This window comes from Pangasianodon hypophthalmus, chromosome 4, assembly GCF_027358585.1.
Source record: "Pangasianodon hypophthalmus isolate fPanHyp1 chromosome 4, fPanHyp1.pri, whole genome shotgun sequence".
Classification (NCBI taxonomy): Eukaryota; Metazoa; Chordata; class Actinopteri; order Siluriformes; family Pangasiidae; genus Pangasianodon; species Pangasianodon hypophthalmus.
The window spans coordinates 26,283,763-26,303,159 of record NC_069713.1 but is presented as its reverse complement, the minus strand read 5'-3'; the positions used below and the strand labels follow the sequence as shown (position 1 = coordinate 26,303,159).

The window sequence follows — 19,397 nt, the reverse complement described above, 5'->3', positions numbered from 1 at the left end:
TAAATTGGCATTTTGTTATTTTAAAAATCCTTGTCTTGGGTTTTTTCATACTATACTAACCAACAGCATTTTTAGACTGATAGTACTCTTAGTCCCTGCCCTAGTGAACCAGAATGAGGATGTATTTATTGATAGAGACTTTAAAGCACTTCTGTAAGTCGCTCTGTATAAGGGCATCTGCCAAAAGCCATAAATGTAATTGTAAATTGCAGTACTTTTATTTCACAACATTGCAAAAGCTAATCAAATGAAAAGTGAAAAAAAGATGTGCTTTAAAAGTGCTTCGTTTCATTTTCTTGCATCTTTGCAACATATGCCATCATGAAAAAATATATCAACTTAAAATTCTATGCATACAATTACTAATTTTATCCATTTTGGATAAAATTATATTTTTAAACTACATCACAATACTTCCCTTTACATTTCTAATATTTTTTTTCTTGTTTTTTTTTTTTCCTTCTCCTGTTCACCTGCCTCTTGCTTTTCACACAGACACACGCATTTATTGCAACCATCTTGTTTTGTCAGTTAAATGATGCTTTGAAAAGCAGTACCTGTAATTGGCTGGTGACATCACTGCAGGACATCTCTCTTACCGGAGATTTAGAGAATTTGGGTTTGTTGCAGTTAAAAGGTCGGGGATTTATGATGAATTTTAATTAATTTATTAACAAATAGAAATTATCAGATGGCCAGTCTGAATTGATAAACAGAACATTTGCCAACAAGCCACCAGCTGAATAGCCCTACATATTCCCTTCTAGTATTTATGTTTTCATTATGAAAGTCTAACCTTAGCTTATGAAATTAGTTTTCATAAGGTATTTTTTCACATGTCAAAAGTATTGAATTGTGGTTGCATGAACACTGAATAACTGGGATAACAGGGATGATGAAATTGCCTGGATATGTTTTAATGCACATGTACACACGTGTACGCACATGTTGAGACAAAGTCACAAAGTCACTGTATGACATAGTAATTGATGTAAACACCATTATACAACAGTTAGTTCAGGCAGAGGTCCAGGCTCACTTTTATTTCTCAGCAGCACTTTTCAGCACACTTGCAAAAACTGAAAAAAAAAAAAAAAAAAACAAGCTAATGTAAATGCAACCCAAAAGGGGCTGTCACTAACATGAGGCTTTTTCCTTGTTCAAAGATTATGTGTGTGGGTGTGAATGTGTGTGTGTATGTGTTGCAAGCTCTGCCAGCTCTGCCACTATCTCTCTCTCTCTCTCTCTCTCTCTCTGGCTCACGGCAGTCACTAAAAGCACAAAGACACACATATATGTAGGCTGGCAGTAATAAGACATAAGTGAGAATCATCATGTATTACCTGTTCAACCCTGTCTGCAGCTGACGCTCGACCGCTGCCTCATACCCCGACTACCAGACTAAGGTCTGGGACCGGTCTGGTCTGTAGCCACTCGTTGGCATTACGGTCGAGCAATTGGAGCAAGGCATGATAGGAACAGAGGGTAAAGGGGTGCCACAGTAGATAATATGAGAGCTTGAGGAGCACCCACTTGATGGCCAGACACTCCTTCTCTATCATTCTGTACTTACTCTCTCTTACCAAGAGTTTCCAGCTGATGTACTGCATGGGGCACTCCTGTCCCTTCACCACGTGGGACAAAATGGCCCCTAGCCCTCTGCCCAACTCATCAGTCTGCTGAACAAAAGAGAGCAAAAAGTCAGGAGAATGTAATAGTGGGCCCCCACACAAAACCTCTTTTACCTGGCAGAAAGCCAGCTAACACAGCTCCATCCACTGGACTGGATCTGGTGCTTCCCTTTTAATGAGGTCAGTCAAGGGGCTGGTGATGTCCAAAAAATTAGGCATAAACCTATGATAATAGCCAGCCATCCCCAACAACTGCTTTACCCAATTTTTGGTCTTGGGTCTCAAGCAGGTTACAATCACTGCACAATTGCACAAACACTTCTTTGGGTTTGCCGTGAGTCATGCCCATCTCAAGGATCTAAGAACTGCTCTCAGATGTTGTAAATGCCACTGCCAATCATTACTATAAATGATTATGTCATCTACATAAGCAATAGCATATGTCTTTTTCAGATGGAGTATTCTGTCCATGAGACACTGATATGTTGCTGGTGCCCCAAACCAAAAAAATGGAAGGGTGACAAATTCGTGTAATGCAAACAGAGTGGAAAATTTAATTTTTTTCTTGGGTTATTGGAGTCAAATCTAAATGTATAAATCTAATGCTGAATAAAAGCGAGCACCGCCTAAATGTTCGAGCAGTTCATCAATGTGTGGCATTGGGTATGCATCAAATTTAGATACTGCATTGACTTATTTATGTCCACACAAAACTGGACCAGTCAGCCTTGGTCGCCAAAACCACAGAGCTGCTCCAGTTACTGTAGAACTCCTCGATTACTCCCACGTTAATTTAGGTTCATCCTAAACTATGTTTTTCTTGTTTTCGATTAAATGGCAGGGGCAGCAGTGTACCACTACACCTGGGGGAGTCTCAGTGTGTTGCTCTACAAAGTTTGTGTGACCAGATAGAGGCAAAAATACAAAAATTCCCCTTGCAACCTATGTTCTTTTTGATGGAGATGGACTCCACATGGCTAGGAATGAGCTGAGTTTTTTTAAATGCTCCTCTTTCTCTCTGGTACCACCGTCACTAGAGCCACCACTCTCTATGGTTTAAGGAGATTGAGATGGTATATTTGTAGCACATCACCTCTATCCATTCACCTGGCCTTATAGTAAATGGTCTGCACTTATATAGCGCCTTTTAACCTTAGTGGTTCTACAAAGCACTTTACACTATTTCTCATTCACACACTCACGGCGCACTTCAGCATGTGAAGGGGCCGAGGGATCAGACCGCCAACCCTGCGATTAGCGGACAACCCACTCTACCCCATGAGCCACAGCCACCCCTAGTCAACTTCCCTAACTCGCCATGTGACCTCAAAGGGCCTCTGCCACTTCGCCAGTAATGTAGAACTTGATGTGGGAAGTAATACGAGCACTTTATCTCCTAGTGCAATGTTCCATAGCTGAGCTCCCCTTTATACAGTCGGGACTGCCTTTTTTGGGTCTGACGCAAATTCTCCTCTGTTAGGTAATCCATGGTATGGAGTTTTACTCTCATGTCCAAAATGTACTGAATTTTATTTTTACTGAGTGAAGGTCCCTCTTCCCAATTTTCCATAATGATGGCAACAATTTCGTAAAACAATTCACTGCTTCTGGATATCACATTGCATTATCCACCAGAACTAATACAAAGCAATACCCTTCCGTGCACCTCTATAGAGGCCTAATCCACCATCAACCATCATGATTTTGAACATTTTCCTTAAACCTGGCCAATTTGTCCTTAAAATGAGTGGATGGGTGAGGCTGGGACTAACCACCACCTCCACGCTATGAGTTTGGCCCCAGAAAATTATTAATATGGGCATCAGTGGATATATCCCTACGTACACACCTCACCTTCACAGTAAAAAGGGGATTTCCCAATGCCTTGCCTTGAGTCAGGCTTTGGTGGACTGCAACCACCGACGACAGGAGTCCTTCAGCTGCTGCGCGTAGGCAAAGGGTTAGCCAACGTCGGTTAGCTGCAGCAACTGAAAGCGTCAGCAGTGCTCTTCTGGTGTCTGGTTGGCGTGCTGTAGGACCGCCCACTTGACACTCAGATACTCCGGCTGTGTCCTTGGCAACAGCTGCTTGCCAGCAAGCTGGGCTTCCCCAATAGCAAGGAGAGGAGATGGTGAGCCCATTCATCCTCCACTGCCACGAGATCAGTGAAAAGCTCAGTGAAGGCCTCCGGATCATCAGTGGAGGCCATCTTGGTGAGCATCCTTTGTTGGACGATGGCAGGGGACACAGCTGGAGAAGTGGAGGGCTGCAGCAGCTTCTGGCGAGGGACTTTATGATGTCGCTGAATGGAGAGGCTTCCATGGAAGCATCTGAGTCCTCCTTGATCCTGGGTTTCAAGACCACTGTAGAATCTGGTGTGTATGGGTGCGGAGGAAGACTCAGGAGGCAGGTGGAATTTCAGCAGAGCTCCGGGCTCACTTTTATTTCCCAGCAACGCTTTTCAGCAAGATCAGGATCATGCTCTGTGCGTGTGTGTGCAAGTTCCATCAGCTATGCCACTCGCTCTCACTCTGGCTCACAGCAGTCACTAAAAGCACAAAGAAACACACATAAGTAGGCTGATGGTAATAAGACACAGGTGAGAATCATCACACATTACCTGCTTTTTCAAACCCACTGCCCCACATGTGTATATGGCAAAATGACCTGGTCAAAAGAAATCTATTGGTAAGAGATGGTGGTTACACAATTACTGTACATGTACTGAAAACACAAAATCACAAGGCAGTAAATGATTATAAACAATGTACATGTACACAACATTTTCAGGGATGTGAAAAACTATTTCTATTTCTACATATTTCACAGAGCAGGGCATAATAATGGCTGTGCTGATAATATGTGCTGATAATAGACAGGCTCATTTCTTCCTGAAATTCTCTCTTGGTGCAGTAGGGGTCATCATTACCCATAGAAAAGCCTGCATGTAAGCCTTTATAAAGATTTTGGTATGGCATTTTTTTTTTTTTTGTAATAATAGGGGTGGTCTATATATTATATATGTCTCAATTAATAAACAGACCCTATAAAAAGTATTAGACTCTATTGTTAACTCTAACAAGTTTTTACTCAATACCCAATTACATTGCTTAAGATACCATTTCCCCAATCAATTTCAAACAAGAGCAAGTAGCAAAATCTCTGCTGTTGCATGGGAGGGCTGACTTAGACTGAAGGCTTGGTAAAGTTTGCCTACTGATTGTATGTCTGTGTTTGGTCAGTTTGGTCAGACTGCTATCATTTGTTTTAATGGATGCATTGATGTATAGACCCATATTTTTCACATACTGTTAACTCCAGTATATTATTTTCACAGTAAATCATAGGCATTAACCTTTCATCAAAGTTAATGATTTTGTGTGGTATTTATTTTGGCAAACCTATGCTGTTGCTCTAATTGTAAGTGCTTTAACATTGGCTCACCTTTCAAGGGGATGGTACAAAAATATCTTGATAAGTTGTACTGATGAAGCGCAAGCCAATTTGGTGTCTCAGTTAGAGATGACTGCACCACCTTTGCCATTTCAAACATTTATATCTTGTTGGGCTGTGAGAACTCTGACCAGACCTCTTTTTAACAGGAGGCCAATGTACTCAACATGCTTTATAAATTAAGATGAGATTAGGTTAGAAAGGGATTTAGATAGTTAGTATTCATAGACGCTAAGTACTGAGACATTTGCGACTGACAGAAAAGTAAGAAAGGTATTTAGAAAGAAATAATATTTCCTATAACTGTGGATTCCCTAAAAAAGTGAAATAGATGATGCAATTGCCCAGGTTACCATGATAGAGAGAATGGGTGCACTGACTTTTAAATATTTCACTGCTAAGAGAGAGAGAATTCCTTTGGTGCTCACTTATCATCCTACCAGTGTTTAGATCATACTTAAAAATCTTTAAAATCCTCTAGGATGTTCGGCAAACTGCTTCCCTTTTTAGAAGAAGTCAAGAACTCTTGTAAATCCCTGAGAATTTTAAGAGTTAAGGGGTTTATCATTGCTTTAAACAAATCAGTGTATCAGTGATCACATCAGTGAAAAAGACAATTACAAGCTGATTTTATTTTAAAAGTAAGTTACTTCTTGAACTTAAACCCATGTGACTTAATTAACAGCCTGAAAGGAGTCTTGATGAGAACAAACATTCTAAAACTGGTCTAAAGAGAGGCAACACCATGAATTTCCTCAGAATTATTTGTTTCCAACATAACATCACTACCAATGATATTGAATGCATCTATGTATTTGATCCCTATATTGCTGTTGCAATATGGACTCCGCTATGGACACAGCTATGACCACTACTTTAGGGAGAGACTGATTGTGGCAGTGATGCCATGCCTTTTGTAAAGAAAATAGCAGAAGTCTTGGCATTGATAAATCTTAGTACAGAGTGATAAGTTAACCATGAAGAAAGAGGAAATCTCCATTAGCCATGTATAACACAGTACAGTTGTGTAATTTATTAAAGTTAAGTATGTTTAGTAGATAATTCATTAAAAATAATTAATTAAATTACACATAAACAAGAGAGCTATGGAATGAATCGATTGTAACATGCTGAATCTATAATATACTAATATTACTTAGTAACATGGCAGCAACAGTGGCGCAGTGGGTAGTGTTTCTGCCTCACAGCTCCAGGGTCTCCAGCTCCATTCTGAGCTCGGGTTACTGTCTGAGTGGAGTTTCGCATGCCCTCCCTGGGTCCATATCAGCTTCTCTGGATTCTCTGGCCTCCTCCCACTGTACAAATCATGCTGTTAAATGAACTGGCTAAGACTAAAATGCCCCTAGGTGTGAATGCATGGTGCCCTATGCAAGGTGTATTCCTGCCTCATTCCTAGTGTTCCCAAGATAAGCTCCACTGCAAGCCTGACCAGAATAAATAAATAAGTATATTTTAAATAAGTAAGTAAATAAATAAGTATATTAAATAAATATGTAGGGAATATATCTTGTTCATTCATCTTGTGTAAAAAAAACATTTAAGTAGTATAGGTAAAAGAAGTATAAAAGTTGAAACAACAAATTGAAATGATAGTGGCCTATTATTATAACATACATTAAAACAGCAAATATTTGATTTGATTCACTAGAAAATACTAAACATAGTGACTAGATGATAAATTTGTTAATTGATGAATAAACACATCTTGCATTAGTGCAAAAAGCAAAAATGAGCTTCATACCTACGACAAATAAATGTGGCAGATGCTCTACAGAAATAGTATTTTAGATCTTTTGTGAAATTCCTGAAAGTAATACGAGTTGAGTATCCAAAAGAATTCTTCACACATTGGCCACTTTTTGCTTTGCAGCCACCTCTGATGCAGACAATACAACTGCATTTGGAAGGTATAAACTGGATGAGAGAATGTCATGGTTTGCACAATGCATGACCTGCCCAATTCTCTTCACTTGTCCCTCTGACACACACTTTGCCCCCGTTTCACCATTTAGAGATGCCAATCAGCCTACAACGCATGTCTTTAGACTGTGGGAGGAAACCCCCAAAGCACAGGGAGAACATGCAAACTCTGTCCATACAGGATGGAGGCAGGAATCGAATCCCCAACCCTGGAGGTGCAAGGCAAACATGCTAACCACTAAGCCACCGTAGCATATTCAATTACAAAAATAATCATATAATACAGCTCTAATAAACACAAAAACAGTTAGCATCAAAATCTAAAATCATTATATATAGTAGGTGATGAGACAGGGAATAGGATTCACTTTGATTTATCTCCTTTGCCAAACAAGTTTGACCAGATAATTATTTCTCTATAAACTTGGGTAGATGTTAATGCTACTCTAGAAGACAAGAAAACAAAAGTGCTGTAAGAGTCATCTGTCTGTCAAAGAGAACAGTTGGACAATCTCTTTTCTTGACATCCTAAGTCTAAAGCTTGACAGCCTTGGTGCATTGATCACATTAAAGTATATTTAAAATGTATAAATTTAATTTATTCTAATTGAAAACACAGATATAGCGATAGCAAACTAAATGCATAATTGTCTTAAATTCATGACGAATATAGCTGGAGTTGTTCTTTTTTCTGTCAGAAATGACGTCTGTATATATGTGTATGCTACGCAGAGCAGCCTGTAGAGTTTGCTATGGGGTCTAAAGGGTTAAGGAACCTCCAATCATCTGCTTTTATGGGATTTTTTCAAAATGCTTTTCTGGGATTGCATTTTTCCCCATTCTGATATTTGATGTGAACATTAACTGAAGCTCTAGACCTACAGTATATCTGCATGATTTTATGCTTTGCGCTGCTGCCACATGATTGGCTGATTGAATAATGGGCTACTTGCACTCAGGGCTATGACTCAGTTTCAGTTTGAATCATGCAGTTCTCACATTTACAGTAGCACTGCTTACATTTGTCAGTACTGTTTGTCCTTAGTAAATCAATCAAAATGAGTGTCCACTGTAAGGTATTTAAGACCAAATATTTTCAATGATAAATGAAGAAATGTCATGAGCACTGCTGTGTCACTCTCTGCACAGTGAAATTTAACAGCTTTAGGCTTCCACAGCTTCCCAGCTCAGAGTGGTCTCTGGAGACAATGTGTACTTTGCAACCATTTCACCATTTCCACCCATATGAAGGTCTGTAGCAGACATTTCACACCAGATCAGCTAGCTGAACTAAAGCCACTGAGAATCAGAGAAGACTGGCAAAACAGTGTAGTGCCATTGCTCTTTGATTGGAATGGCTACAGAATTCAAACACCATGGCCCAGAAAGGCACTACACAATAACAAACATCTAACAAGAAACACTTACTGAATAATAAATTTTGATTATGATGAATAATATATTGTTCATGATGTTGATGTTATTTATGATGATGATGATGATGATGAATATCATTATTATTATTATTATTATTATTATTATTATTATTATAATATCCTGTTTCAACTGAAGACACCCCATTAGCAACAGCACAAGCTGCTTTTCAGTCAGCTTTGTCAGGCTAACATCAGCTTGGGTGTTTGTTTCTGTTAATAGGCATTTTCTTAACTTCATAGTTTATTTGTTATAGCTGAATGACAAAATATACAGTTTGAAGCCTTTCTCCAGCTATCTAGAAGGGGCTTTGCAAGTGTTCTTATGTCTGATGAATGTCATTGACATTCATCTTCAGGAGCTCTTGCAGACACTGACTGTAAAATACCGTAAATACAAGTGTAGTGAATGAACTGGAAACAAAGGAGCCATGCCCAATTGAATGTGGAAGTGTTTGCGCAAGTAGCCCATTGTATGAATGAGCAGGTGTACTGATGTTCTTAATAAAGTGGTTGGTGAGTGTATATTAAAAATATGCACATACATATCAGGTAAAATTCTGTTATCCTGCTCTCAATTTTTATTACATCTACAATTATCACTGAAGTCTTTCTTTCTTTCTTTCTTTCTTTGTGTGATTTATTTTTCCTCTCTGCAGTTGATGGTTACTTCAAAATGGATTGGCCTCAAATGCAGGATAATCTCTTTGAGCTCCTTTACTGTTGGGGGTGGGGTCTAGGAGCTACCATTCACCTTTTTTTCTTTTTTCTTTCTTTCACCAAGTTGCAGCTAGATCTCAATGCCCTTAAAAAGCTGAATGTTTAGTAGGAGGATTCTCGGGTTGGTTGCGAAATTCATACCTCCCACTGGTTGAAGTCTTTTCTCCCCCTGAAGGGGCCCCCACTGTAACTGCCAGGTGCCCAGAGCTTGCAAATTGAGCCTGACAAAACCGGTGGGGGCAAAATCTTGTGATATTTGGGAAATTAAACAGCTGCAGAACTAGTTCCAAGATATTCCTACATGTGGATGTCATGTCTGGTTATAGGTCATTCTATCTATTTATTCACTTATTTAATATAATCGATTTATTATTTTAAAAAAAGATCCACTCCTGTGCTACTCTATGCCACATGCATCTCCTAGTTGAATACCATTTCAGGGCTGTTATAAACTGAACAGAAAATAAGACACTGGAAAATTTGGTAATACACCAGGTATTTTTCTTGTTAAGAAAGATAAAAAACAATGTTTCTGATTTCAAAAAACTGGAAGAACTGGAATAACATACTGTATATATCATGATTAATTAGGGGAACCATCACCCCACACCTCCAGGACACAGCTAATGAGCTCTGTCCTCTCTACAACCTCACACAATGTATTCACTGATGCATTTGGTTCTCTTTTGTTCTTGTAATGTATGGTGTAGGGTGTGAAGCACAGTCAGTGAAACATGATGACACAGCAGATTGGCTGACCAAGAACAAAAGGGCTGCTCTTGTAATATATAGTATGTTGCATATTTAAGTAGCTTTACTTACTAAAGGATATGATGCTTGACCAAGGAGTCTTTAGGGAAAGAGTCTTAATCTGTATTATTATAAACTATGGTTTAAGTGCAATTCTGACAGCATGTTAAGACCTACCTCTTCACTAAATACTTAAAATAGCACTTTGTTATTTAAACATTAAAAAAAAATCCTTGCCATATTTTTTTTTATAACGTACTAACCTCCCCAACAGTGTTTTTAGACTGATACTCTTAGTTCCTGACCTAGTGAACCAGTATGAGGATTTGTTTATTGATAGAGACTTCAAAGCACTTTTGTAAGCCACGCTGGATAAGGACATCTGCCAAATGCCATTCTTTGTAAATGTAAATGTAAATATTAAAATGGTTTTAGTGCATTTATTGACTGCTAGTATTTTCAGAGGCTGGGTCTGATGTTCAAACTGGGTCTGATGTTCCAGTGACTTGGTGCAGATGTTGTACCATCATGGGGCAGGGTGCTCAGTGCCCCATACAGGAAAACTTATTATTGCACCAGATGGTTGAAAATGCTAAAAGCACTAAAAGATGCACACTGGGGCAGGAATCACTCTGCCTCTGACTTGCTCTATGAACATTTTGAGTGGGAGAAGAGCAGCAGACAGGACAATTAATAATATTACCTCTTCTGTGTTCGTCTCGCACGCTGTGACAATAGGAACCATACCTGCTGTATCGAACATTGTGGAATTTCTTTTTAAAAATCCATTTGAATGTAAATAATAAATAATCAAAATGAATGCTGTAAACTTTTTAGTCAAAGTTTAATCTATACTGTTATCTAGCTAACTCCTTATCTAGCTGTTGTTAATGTGTCTTCAGAGTGCAATTATCAGCAACAACAAACTATCACAATTGCACCAAATATCTATAAAATTATAATGTTTGATTTCAATAAAAAACATGATTTACATGGTCACTGTAAAAAAAAAAAATTACAACATAGTAGCCTGTGGCATAAGTCAAATGTGATAGCCTCTCGAATTAACTTTGTTTGAGGCTATGATGTTCTTAATGTTGTCCTTTCTATGATCACAAGAGGCTCCTGAGTGTTTTGCCTGTACTAGCCTAGTTTACATTTGTTCTATGTCTGGGAGGGAGGCGGTATGATTTAATGTTGGTTTATGAGGATCAGTCTTGAAGACTTGAGACTTGAAGTTATTTGTGTAGATACAGCAATCTACAGATTAGTGGTATTGTAGAATTAAACTCATTGTGCACCATCAGAGATTTGTTTGATAAACCATTTTATGCCCCATTAATATGTATTCCAAAATTAATGTTCTAATGTTTTTTTCACCTACAACAAGATAAACACAAAACAAATGTTGCAGGAAGATTATGCATATAGTAACACATACAGGATGTTACAAGAAGGAAAAACATAACAATTAGCCTATATTCTTTATTTACATTGGGAACATGCACTCTTTAGTGATTTAAAGTTCAGTCGAAGTGTCCTAACAAGATCATCTGGTTTTAACTGGACTCCCTTTGAATATATTCAGCATTAACACAAGAAGGCTATTTCAAACACCTGTAAACTACAATGGGATATAGAGTGTATTACAGTTATTTATTAATTAATATTACAGTGTTTTTCTCATCAGCTTTCAGTAGTTAAGTGTTTAAATTGAAAGTGCATATGTTGGGGAAATATTTGCAGAAAGCTGTGAGCTGTGAGGCCTGCAAGCTAGGAGTTGGTCTGCATGAAACCTTTATCACCCAAGCACACTTCTGCCAGAAAAACCCCATATACCTATAGTCCATTGATGTATGTGATGCATAGTGTTTTGCAGTATGTTTTTGAACATTTGTTTTTTTCTCTCCTTGGGCAGTATATCTGCACTGCTTCCCTTTTCACATGTCAAACAGATGTGGTGTGTCTTGTGTGAGAGCAGTGCAGGGAGCGAAGATGTCAGCCGCAATCAGTGCCGAACGCGCGCGTGCTTTCCTGAGTTAAAGTGCGAGACATGGGTGGGTGCTAGGGTGAGGAGGGGGCGTCTCTGTGTGACGTCACACCGGTGGAAACGGATAAAACCAAATAAGCGCGTGAGTTTGAGCTTCACGGGAAAAAAAAAATCTTGAGGGAGAGCTCGGCGGTAGGAGTGGAAGCAGGAGGAATACGCAGGGCAAAGAGTAGCTGACGCACAAACCCAGTGATCCTGAAAAGGGTATTGTCAATGGAAACCTCATCCTTCATATTTTCAAAGTCGACTTTATTTATTTATTTATTTATTTATTTATTTATTTTGTACAGGCTGAGAATCACGCGCATGCCATTCGTCACCAGCTGAAGAGAGATAAGTGATGACAACAGACTCTATTTCCTGCGTCCCCATGCGCTGGAAACAGGCTTATTTAATAAAATATTGAGTGGATAGTCAGAGCTTTTACTCTTTTCTGTGCGGTCAAATGAAACCTCAAGCTACTTTTCGTTTCACCTTGGTGTGGTGAACACGCCGGACGGCAGGCGACAGCTTGAGAAGTGGCGATAGGCTACCTCGTATAACCTAACCCTAACCTTAGATTTCATATCACCAAACAGCCGGATAGCATCCTTGTTTTTGAGGGTAACAGGCAGCGGTTGTCTTTATTTTAGAGCTCTAACACCATGGAGGAATGGCTTTGAGTCGAGTGATGCTGCGCCTTAACAGGTGACATATTTCGCGCGCGTATGCGCGTGAGGTGTTTTGGCTTTCTTTTAATGGCTGGAGTCAAATGTTGTCAGATTTCTACATAAATCTCTATAAATCTACGAGGTCAGTCTAGAAGATGCGCGCTAGAGGAGAAGAAATCATTGGCTCAGAAATCAAGGTGTAAGCTGTATATAATCGAGGCGTATCGAACTCCACGCAATAATAACTGGTAAAATTGCTTTCTGCTACGTGTGCTAAGTTGAGAAACAAGAAGAAACATTCATTCAGATTCACCTTAATATTTAACCAATAATTTCTCGAAATAATAAACAGAAAGACATTTCCCTCAACACAGGAAAATGATCATGGCTTCAGCCAGTAACGCACAGTAAATTTTTGTTCAGATCTTGGTGACACGTCATTCAGTAATAATTTAGTAGAGTTGACTTATTCAATTGTACTATTATATTATCCATAGTTTATTTTGTTTGCTACTAGTCGGGTATTTGACAACATTAAACACAAACCAGTCCTCAAACTGATCATTCCAGATTGAATGATTTGATTATGCAGGGAAATTAATGTCACAATGCTTATCAGACTACTGACCATCATTCTTGTAATATTCAACACATGGCTGCTAAACACAGCTATGTCAGACCACATTCAGCACTACAAGCAGAGTCTGGTGCTGAAAGAGGCCAGGAAACAGACTGCTGAAGAGCAGTGCGGCTCAGTCAGCCTCAATGTCCCTGCAGCCCAACCCTATCTTCTAGCAGGCATGCCAGGCAAGTATACCCGCCTGCCAGGCCTCTATCTGAAATCAGTGCTGAACACAGGCTTCGGCTTAGGTGAATACAGTTCTGACAGAAGTAATGTCCCTGGAATGTGTGATGAAACTGATGACCAAAACAAACATGGTGATAACTCACTACTTATAGCAAATGGAGTGCAGCTCTCTTCTTATCCTGAATCATGGGGCAGTGGCAGCCAAGAAAAAAATGTTGATGGTTCGACACATTCAAAACTGAAAGAAGCACTGGACTCCTCAAATGTTGACAACTCTGCTAAGTTTTTCTCACTGAAAATGCCAGATTCAAGCAGTGAAACCTCTAAATCAGCATCAGTCATGGCAGAATTCCAAAGCCCATGGACATGGATGGAAAGGACGACTAGTTCCTCTTCAGCAAGAAGAATGCGTCGCAGCCCTGTAAAGTTCACCATTGAAGGGAACAAGCATTTAGGGGAAGGGAATGAGGACTACTCTGGGGAGGTGGAGGGAAAGAACAGACAGGCCACAGAATTGTTGCGTGCCAAGATCCACAGTGTCCCGCCGAAGTGGATGACCGCGCTGTATTTCAGTCAGAGGGAGCAGCTGAAGGTGAACCCAGCAGCTGAAGTGGAGCTTCCTCGCTCCAGTTTCACACTAGAACTATGGGTCAAGCCTGAGGGAGGTCAGAACAATCCAGTCCTTATAGCAGGTTGGTATTGTGTGCTGCATTACCAGAATCTTTCATTTGTGCATAGTAGGTGAGCTTACACATACAGCCCACATCTTCACTTGACTGTGATATAGCGAGTTATTGTGAATTTGTAAAATAGAAGAACTCTCAGAACTTAGACTGGAGTTCCGAAGTGGCTTGGAGATGGATTTAATTATATTATTATTGGAAATTGCCCATTATTGTACTTGATCCTAAATATTGCTTTGTGTGATTACTGTAAAGAAAAAGGACAACATCTTGGGAACAGACATGTTTTTTCAGCAAGGCTGAAACACACACACACACACACACACACACACACAGTACCAGGTGTAATAAATCACTGCATCCACTAGAGGGAAAAAACACAAAACAGGTTCATAGCAATTATTGGATAATATGCTTTAAGATAAATAACTGAATAATGATCTGGTAACCTAAGTGTCCACAATTTAAACCTCTTATGTGGATACAGTATAAAAATAATAAATTAGACAGATGGAATTAAATGTATTTTGGCACATATGCAAGCATGCTATGCTTAAGCTGGATTGTCTGAATGAATTAAACCTTTTGGATTGTATCTACCTTTATGATACGTTGTTTAGGATTGCCAGCTTTCTTCTTCCAGAATTCGGGGAGCACAGTGTCTGTGTTCAAGTGAGTGGGTGTGGGGTGAGTGAAGGGGTTCCCTGACCTTTCTCTGTCCTTCTATGTGAACATCTGGAGGCCAGACTGCTCCTTACAAATAGCAGCTGGGAATAGCAGTGACTTTGTTCAGTTCATTTAAACTCTTCAACCTTTTCAGATAATTGAATCCCAATTTTAAACGCACGGGCAATGCACAAACATTTTATATGCACTAAACCATTATGCATACTTTTTTTTTTTTTTTTTTTGTAAAGGCGTGTTTGACAACTGCTCCAGCAACAGTGAAAAAGGGTGGTCTGTTGGCATCCGGACTTCCAAGCCCATGGGGAAAAAAGATAGCTGCTTCTTCTTTACTCTCCGTACAGACCGGGCCCAAAGATCCACCACTCTCGCTGGACATCAGCACTATCAGCCAGGTGCCTGGACTCATATAGTCGCCAGGTATGATGGCCACCGGATGGCTCTATTTATAGATGGTGCCAAAGTTAGAGAGAGCACACAGCAGTCTGGTGATCTGTATGGCCCTTTTATCAAGAGCTGTCGCACATTTTTGCTGGGAGGTAACCTCTCTAACTCTGAACAAGGCTTTCGAGGTTATCTAGGAGGTGTTATCTTGTGGGATCATGCTCGCAGTAGGAACGAGCTTTTTAAAAGTGATGTGTGGCATTCAAAGAAACAGAACCCCCTCCTAGAACTCTGGGCCGACTTTTCCATGATGGAGGCACAATGGGTGCCATACAAAGACCGCCAACACCCAGCCATTGTAGTCTTACCAGCACCAAAGCAGGAGCTAATTTCACCTTTCCTGCCTCCTCCTTGTGGGGTGACTGTTTGCGACAATCCAGATATTATCCTGAGCTACAACCAGAACTGGGAGCTGCGGGCTGCTAAAAGGCTACGATACCGTGTGGTAAATGTGTGCAATGATGATGGTAGCAGTCCCACTGTGTCAGAGCAGCAGATTCTTTCTCAGAAGCAGGCACTGGAAGGAGCTTTTGGACCATACAACCTGACACTGGAGCTCAGCATAATTAACGTGTACAATTCATCACTGCGGCAACGCCTTGTGCTCAGCAACTGCCATGTGACCAAGGTGGGAGATCGTCACTGTGACCGAGAGTGTGATCACCCTCTCACAGGCCATGATGGAGGTGACTGTCTGCGCCCAAGCACCTGCTACAGCTGGATGAGGGGTGATGGGGTGTGTCAACCTGAGTGCAACACCATCCATTATGACTATGATGATGGTGACTGCTGTGATCCAGAGGTCACTAATGTCACAAGAACATGCTTTGACCCTGAGTCACCTGAAAGGTAAATTTCAGTTCTTTTCTGTAAAAGTTCTTCAGACCTACATGCAATGTAAATGATAACCTTATAAAAATAACATGGCAGAATGTAGAGATTATTAAAAACTAAATACAAACCATTTAACAAATATGGTTAAAACATTTGCCTAATTGCAACAGGTGGGACCTGAGGTAATTGGATGTACTTTTTGAGTTGCTTTATTCAGGCTTTTCATGGAATCATAGAAAAACACAGGCAGATTCTGTTGACAAGCAAATCCAAGTTTATATCCACAAAATAAGAACTGCAAAATCTAGGAAAAAAGAAACACAGCTTAGAAGTACAGTAAAGGCTTGAAAGAATTCGGAATGGTGCAAAACAAATGGAAAAAATACATATATTCAAGCTGGAATTAGAATACAGTCCACAACTTAAGTAAAGATAGATGTGAACAGCTAGGGGAAGGTCAAGGTGGAGTTGGTTGTAGCCAGTCAATCCGTCTGCATTTGCATACATTTCACAACATCATCTGCCGTCACTGTCTTTTCTCTGTGTATGAGTGTAGAAGTTTTGAATAGAGTTTCATTCAAAGTTGGGGGTAACAAAAGAAGACCAAATGAGAAATGTCTTCATAATGGCATAAATAAAAACTATTGAGGATTTGATATTTGATTTTGATGATCTCCTGCTTGGGTCTGCAAAAGTTTTTGAGTTTAAAGTATACCAAAGGTGATATCTTGTCATGAAAGGGCAGTCCCTTAATGTTTTTGTGACTGTCTGAATACTTTGTATTACACAAAAAGTGAAGCATACAAATGTGAAATTCTGGAACTGTTTTAAAAACATGAAAAGCATGGATGTGGACCGAATCCAAAGGATACGCTTTATATTGCTAAACAACAAAATCAGAAATCTCAGCTCTGTTCTCTATGACAGGCAGGCTGATTTGGCTTGTGTTTAACCTGAGTGATGACTTGCCATGATATCTCTCTCCTTTTTTACAAGATAATCCATATAGGTAGAAATACTTCAGCTGTTATATATGGGAAAAACACAGCTGTGCATCAGACAAATGCACTGTGGGGTTACACTTTGATTTTGTGAGTTTATAAAAATGCACATGTAAAACCATACAACAGCGAAAAACTATAAGGCATGTGCCTAAATAATTATTTATACTGTACACATGATGAGACCATTGAAAAGACAGATTATATACAGGATTAACGATGAACCATTCCCCCCCTTTTCTCTCATCTCTTATTCTCAGGCTAATGCTTAATGTAAATGTCATCATTCTCAGATATCCCTAATTCTTAAATATCATTCTGCATGACATGTCATTGGTGACGTAAGACTGTTGCAGTAGAGTACACTCGGAATTGCAGTGCCAGACGTACTATGCCATGGGGTCTTGTGGTGCTTGTGCAGCCAGCTGGTGCAGTTTTATGGTCTGTAGTAGTTTTATATTTCAGTTTCATGAAGAACTTAAGGCAAAGAGTTCTACTTTTGAAGGCGCCTATCTGTTCCTGCAGAATTCCCATTGCGAGTAATGGAGCTTGAATGATACACTTGGATGGTGGTCTGAAAAACATTTTGCTGCTTGTTTTGCATTGGGACACTTCAAAAGATGACAAAAGCAGGTCTTAAGCAAAAGCCGAAAGCAGACTCTCTGAGACCAAGAGAGAAAGTGGAATGTAGAGAAAGAGAGGAGAGAGCGAAACAACAGGATGGAAAAGTGGTTCACAATCATGCTGATAAGGAAGTAACAATTTCAAGATTTACCTGACCATGTTGGAACAGTGCAAGAGCAAGGAGAATTAATATAGGGATGACATTTTGATGGCAGTATAACTTAGTTTTTTATGCAGAGGTCTGCAATTTTACTGTTAGGCTGGGCAAGTTACTGTCCAGGTTTCTGCAGCTAGGTGTGACCTTGTGCCAGAGGCTGTCACTATGCAAATTTGTTGCTCAAGCAGAGTCAAAGTTCTCTAGGGAACCACAGGAGCATTTTGGTAATGCTCTGACATGAAATGCGAACAAAGGAGGAACATATTTATTTAGGCATTTAAGCCATGAGTTTCCACTGCTTAGTACGAATGGTTGATTTTTGCACCCTTGCTGATCCAGGGTATGCATACCATCAATGATTTGATCAGCAGTTTGTATTGTATACATTTGAAAAATTGATAATTATACAGACACTAAATTGGCATATCATCAATATTATCAATAATGGATACATTTGCTAAATTGTTTTTTTTCTATTTTTTAGAAAACAGTATTGCAGTAATGGCAATGGCATATAGAATCTACTGTATAAACACTCCCTTTGCTAATCTGTTATTTCATTCATTCATTCATTCATTCATTTCATTAACTACTTTACCCTGGCCAGGGTAACTTGGATCTGGAGCCCATCCCAGGATCACCTTGCCTGAGAGGGAAATACACCTTGGATGGGACGCTAGTCTATCACAGGGCGCATCCGTCATTTCATCTTTTTTGCAATCATGTTTTTCAGTAAACAATTTAAGCAAATAAGTCTCTTTTTTATCTTTATGTAATGTCTTGTTTTAGGAGCGTTGCATGGAGGAGATGGATATAGCATTCCACATTGTATATACACATGTTAAATATACACATTACACAATATACACATATATTTATACACAAATATACACATTTTCTGATTTTTACTTAATGTCCATGTCAACTATGGACATGCAAGGATAAAACCTGTTTTTGTGAAATTGGCTGGCTTTTTACACTTGATCAACATATCTAAGTTATTATGGGACTATTAATGTGTTTGTAAAGAAGCAGCATTTATTAATATAGGATTCGAGCTAGACTGAAACTATACATTGTTCATGTTTGCAAAAGTGACACAGTGACTGTTTAAACTAGGATTTTTTTTATATTAGGGAAAGAGTTTTTGTCTGCTTTTACATAAATATCATCATGTAAATAGTAGCAGGTATTGTGACGGTTAAACAAAACATAAATACAATACAGTATATTGTAGTTTTAAAACCCCTATCAGGATCTGTTGAAAACTGGCAGTTTTTGTCAGTCACAAGATTTAACAGTAAATTATGCTATATATTTACCATGGTGTTTGTTAACAAACCCAGAGCTAGTCTGGGGGGGAGGGGGGCATTATTCTCTTTTTGGGAAAAGTGTATAAGGTATATATGGTATAAGGATGTAATTACTTAAAACAGCCATGTTCAGAGGATTACACTCCTCAATTTTAAGTTGTGACTATGAATGCTAAATGGTAAATATTTTGAGCTATTCCGCAAAACTGACACTATATGAG

At 39.3% G+C, this 19,397-nt stretch overlaps 2 protein-coding genes across 4 annotated transcripts in view; one reads left to right on the top strand and one right to left on the bottom strand.

The window, feature by feature from the left end:
- Positions 1-883: 883 nt before the first annotated feature.
- LOC128318201 (uncharacterized) lies at positions 884-4,163 on the bottom strand. 3 transcript variants are annotated; one of them, XM_053233667.1, is made up of 3 exons: positions 3,486-4,163; positions 1,344-1,679; positions 884-1,271 (listed from the first exon to the last, which is right to left on the bottom strand). In XM_053233667.1, the coding sequence occupies exons 1-2, from the start codon at positions 3,951-3,953 to the stop codon at positions 1,383-1,385; spliced, it is 765 nt and encodes a 254-aa protein (XP_053089642.1). In that variant the 5' UTR covers positions 3,954-4,163; the 3' UTR covers positions 884-1,271; positions 1,344-1,382. The 3 variants fall into 3 exon arrangements, with proteins under 3 accessions (XP_053089642.1, XP_053089643.1, XP_053089644.1); XM_053233668.1 differs by having other exon boundaries at positions 884-1,679; XM_053233669.1 differs by having other exon boundaries at positions 884-1,676.
- A 7,886-nt stretch (positions 4,164-12,049) lies between these two features.
- The window catches only part of pappa2 (pappalysin 2), a 69,826-nt gene continuing 62,478 nt past the window's right edge, over positions 12,050-19,397 (top strand). Inside the window, exons 1-3 of the mRNA XM_026937049.3 lie at positions 12,050-12,182; positions 12,269-14,128; positions 15,037-16,096. Of these exons, the coding sequence (XP_026792850.3) occupies positions 13,237-14,128; positions 15,037-16,096 (1,952 nt within the window). The 5' untranslated portion in view covers positions 12,050-12,182; positions 12,269-13,236. The remainder of the gene's footprint in view (positions 12,183-12,268; positions 14,129-15,036; positions 16,097-19,397) is intronic.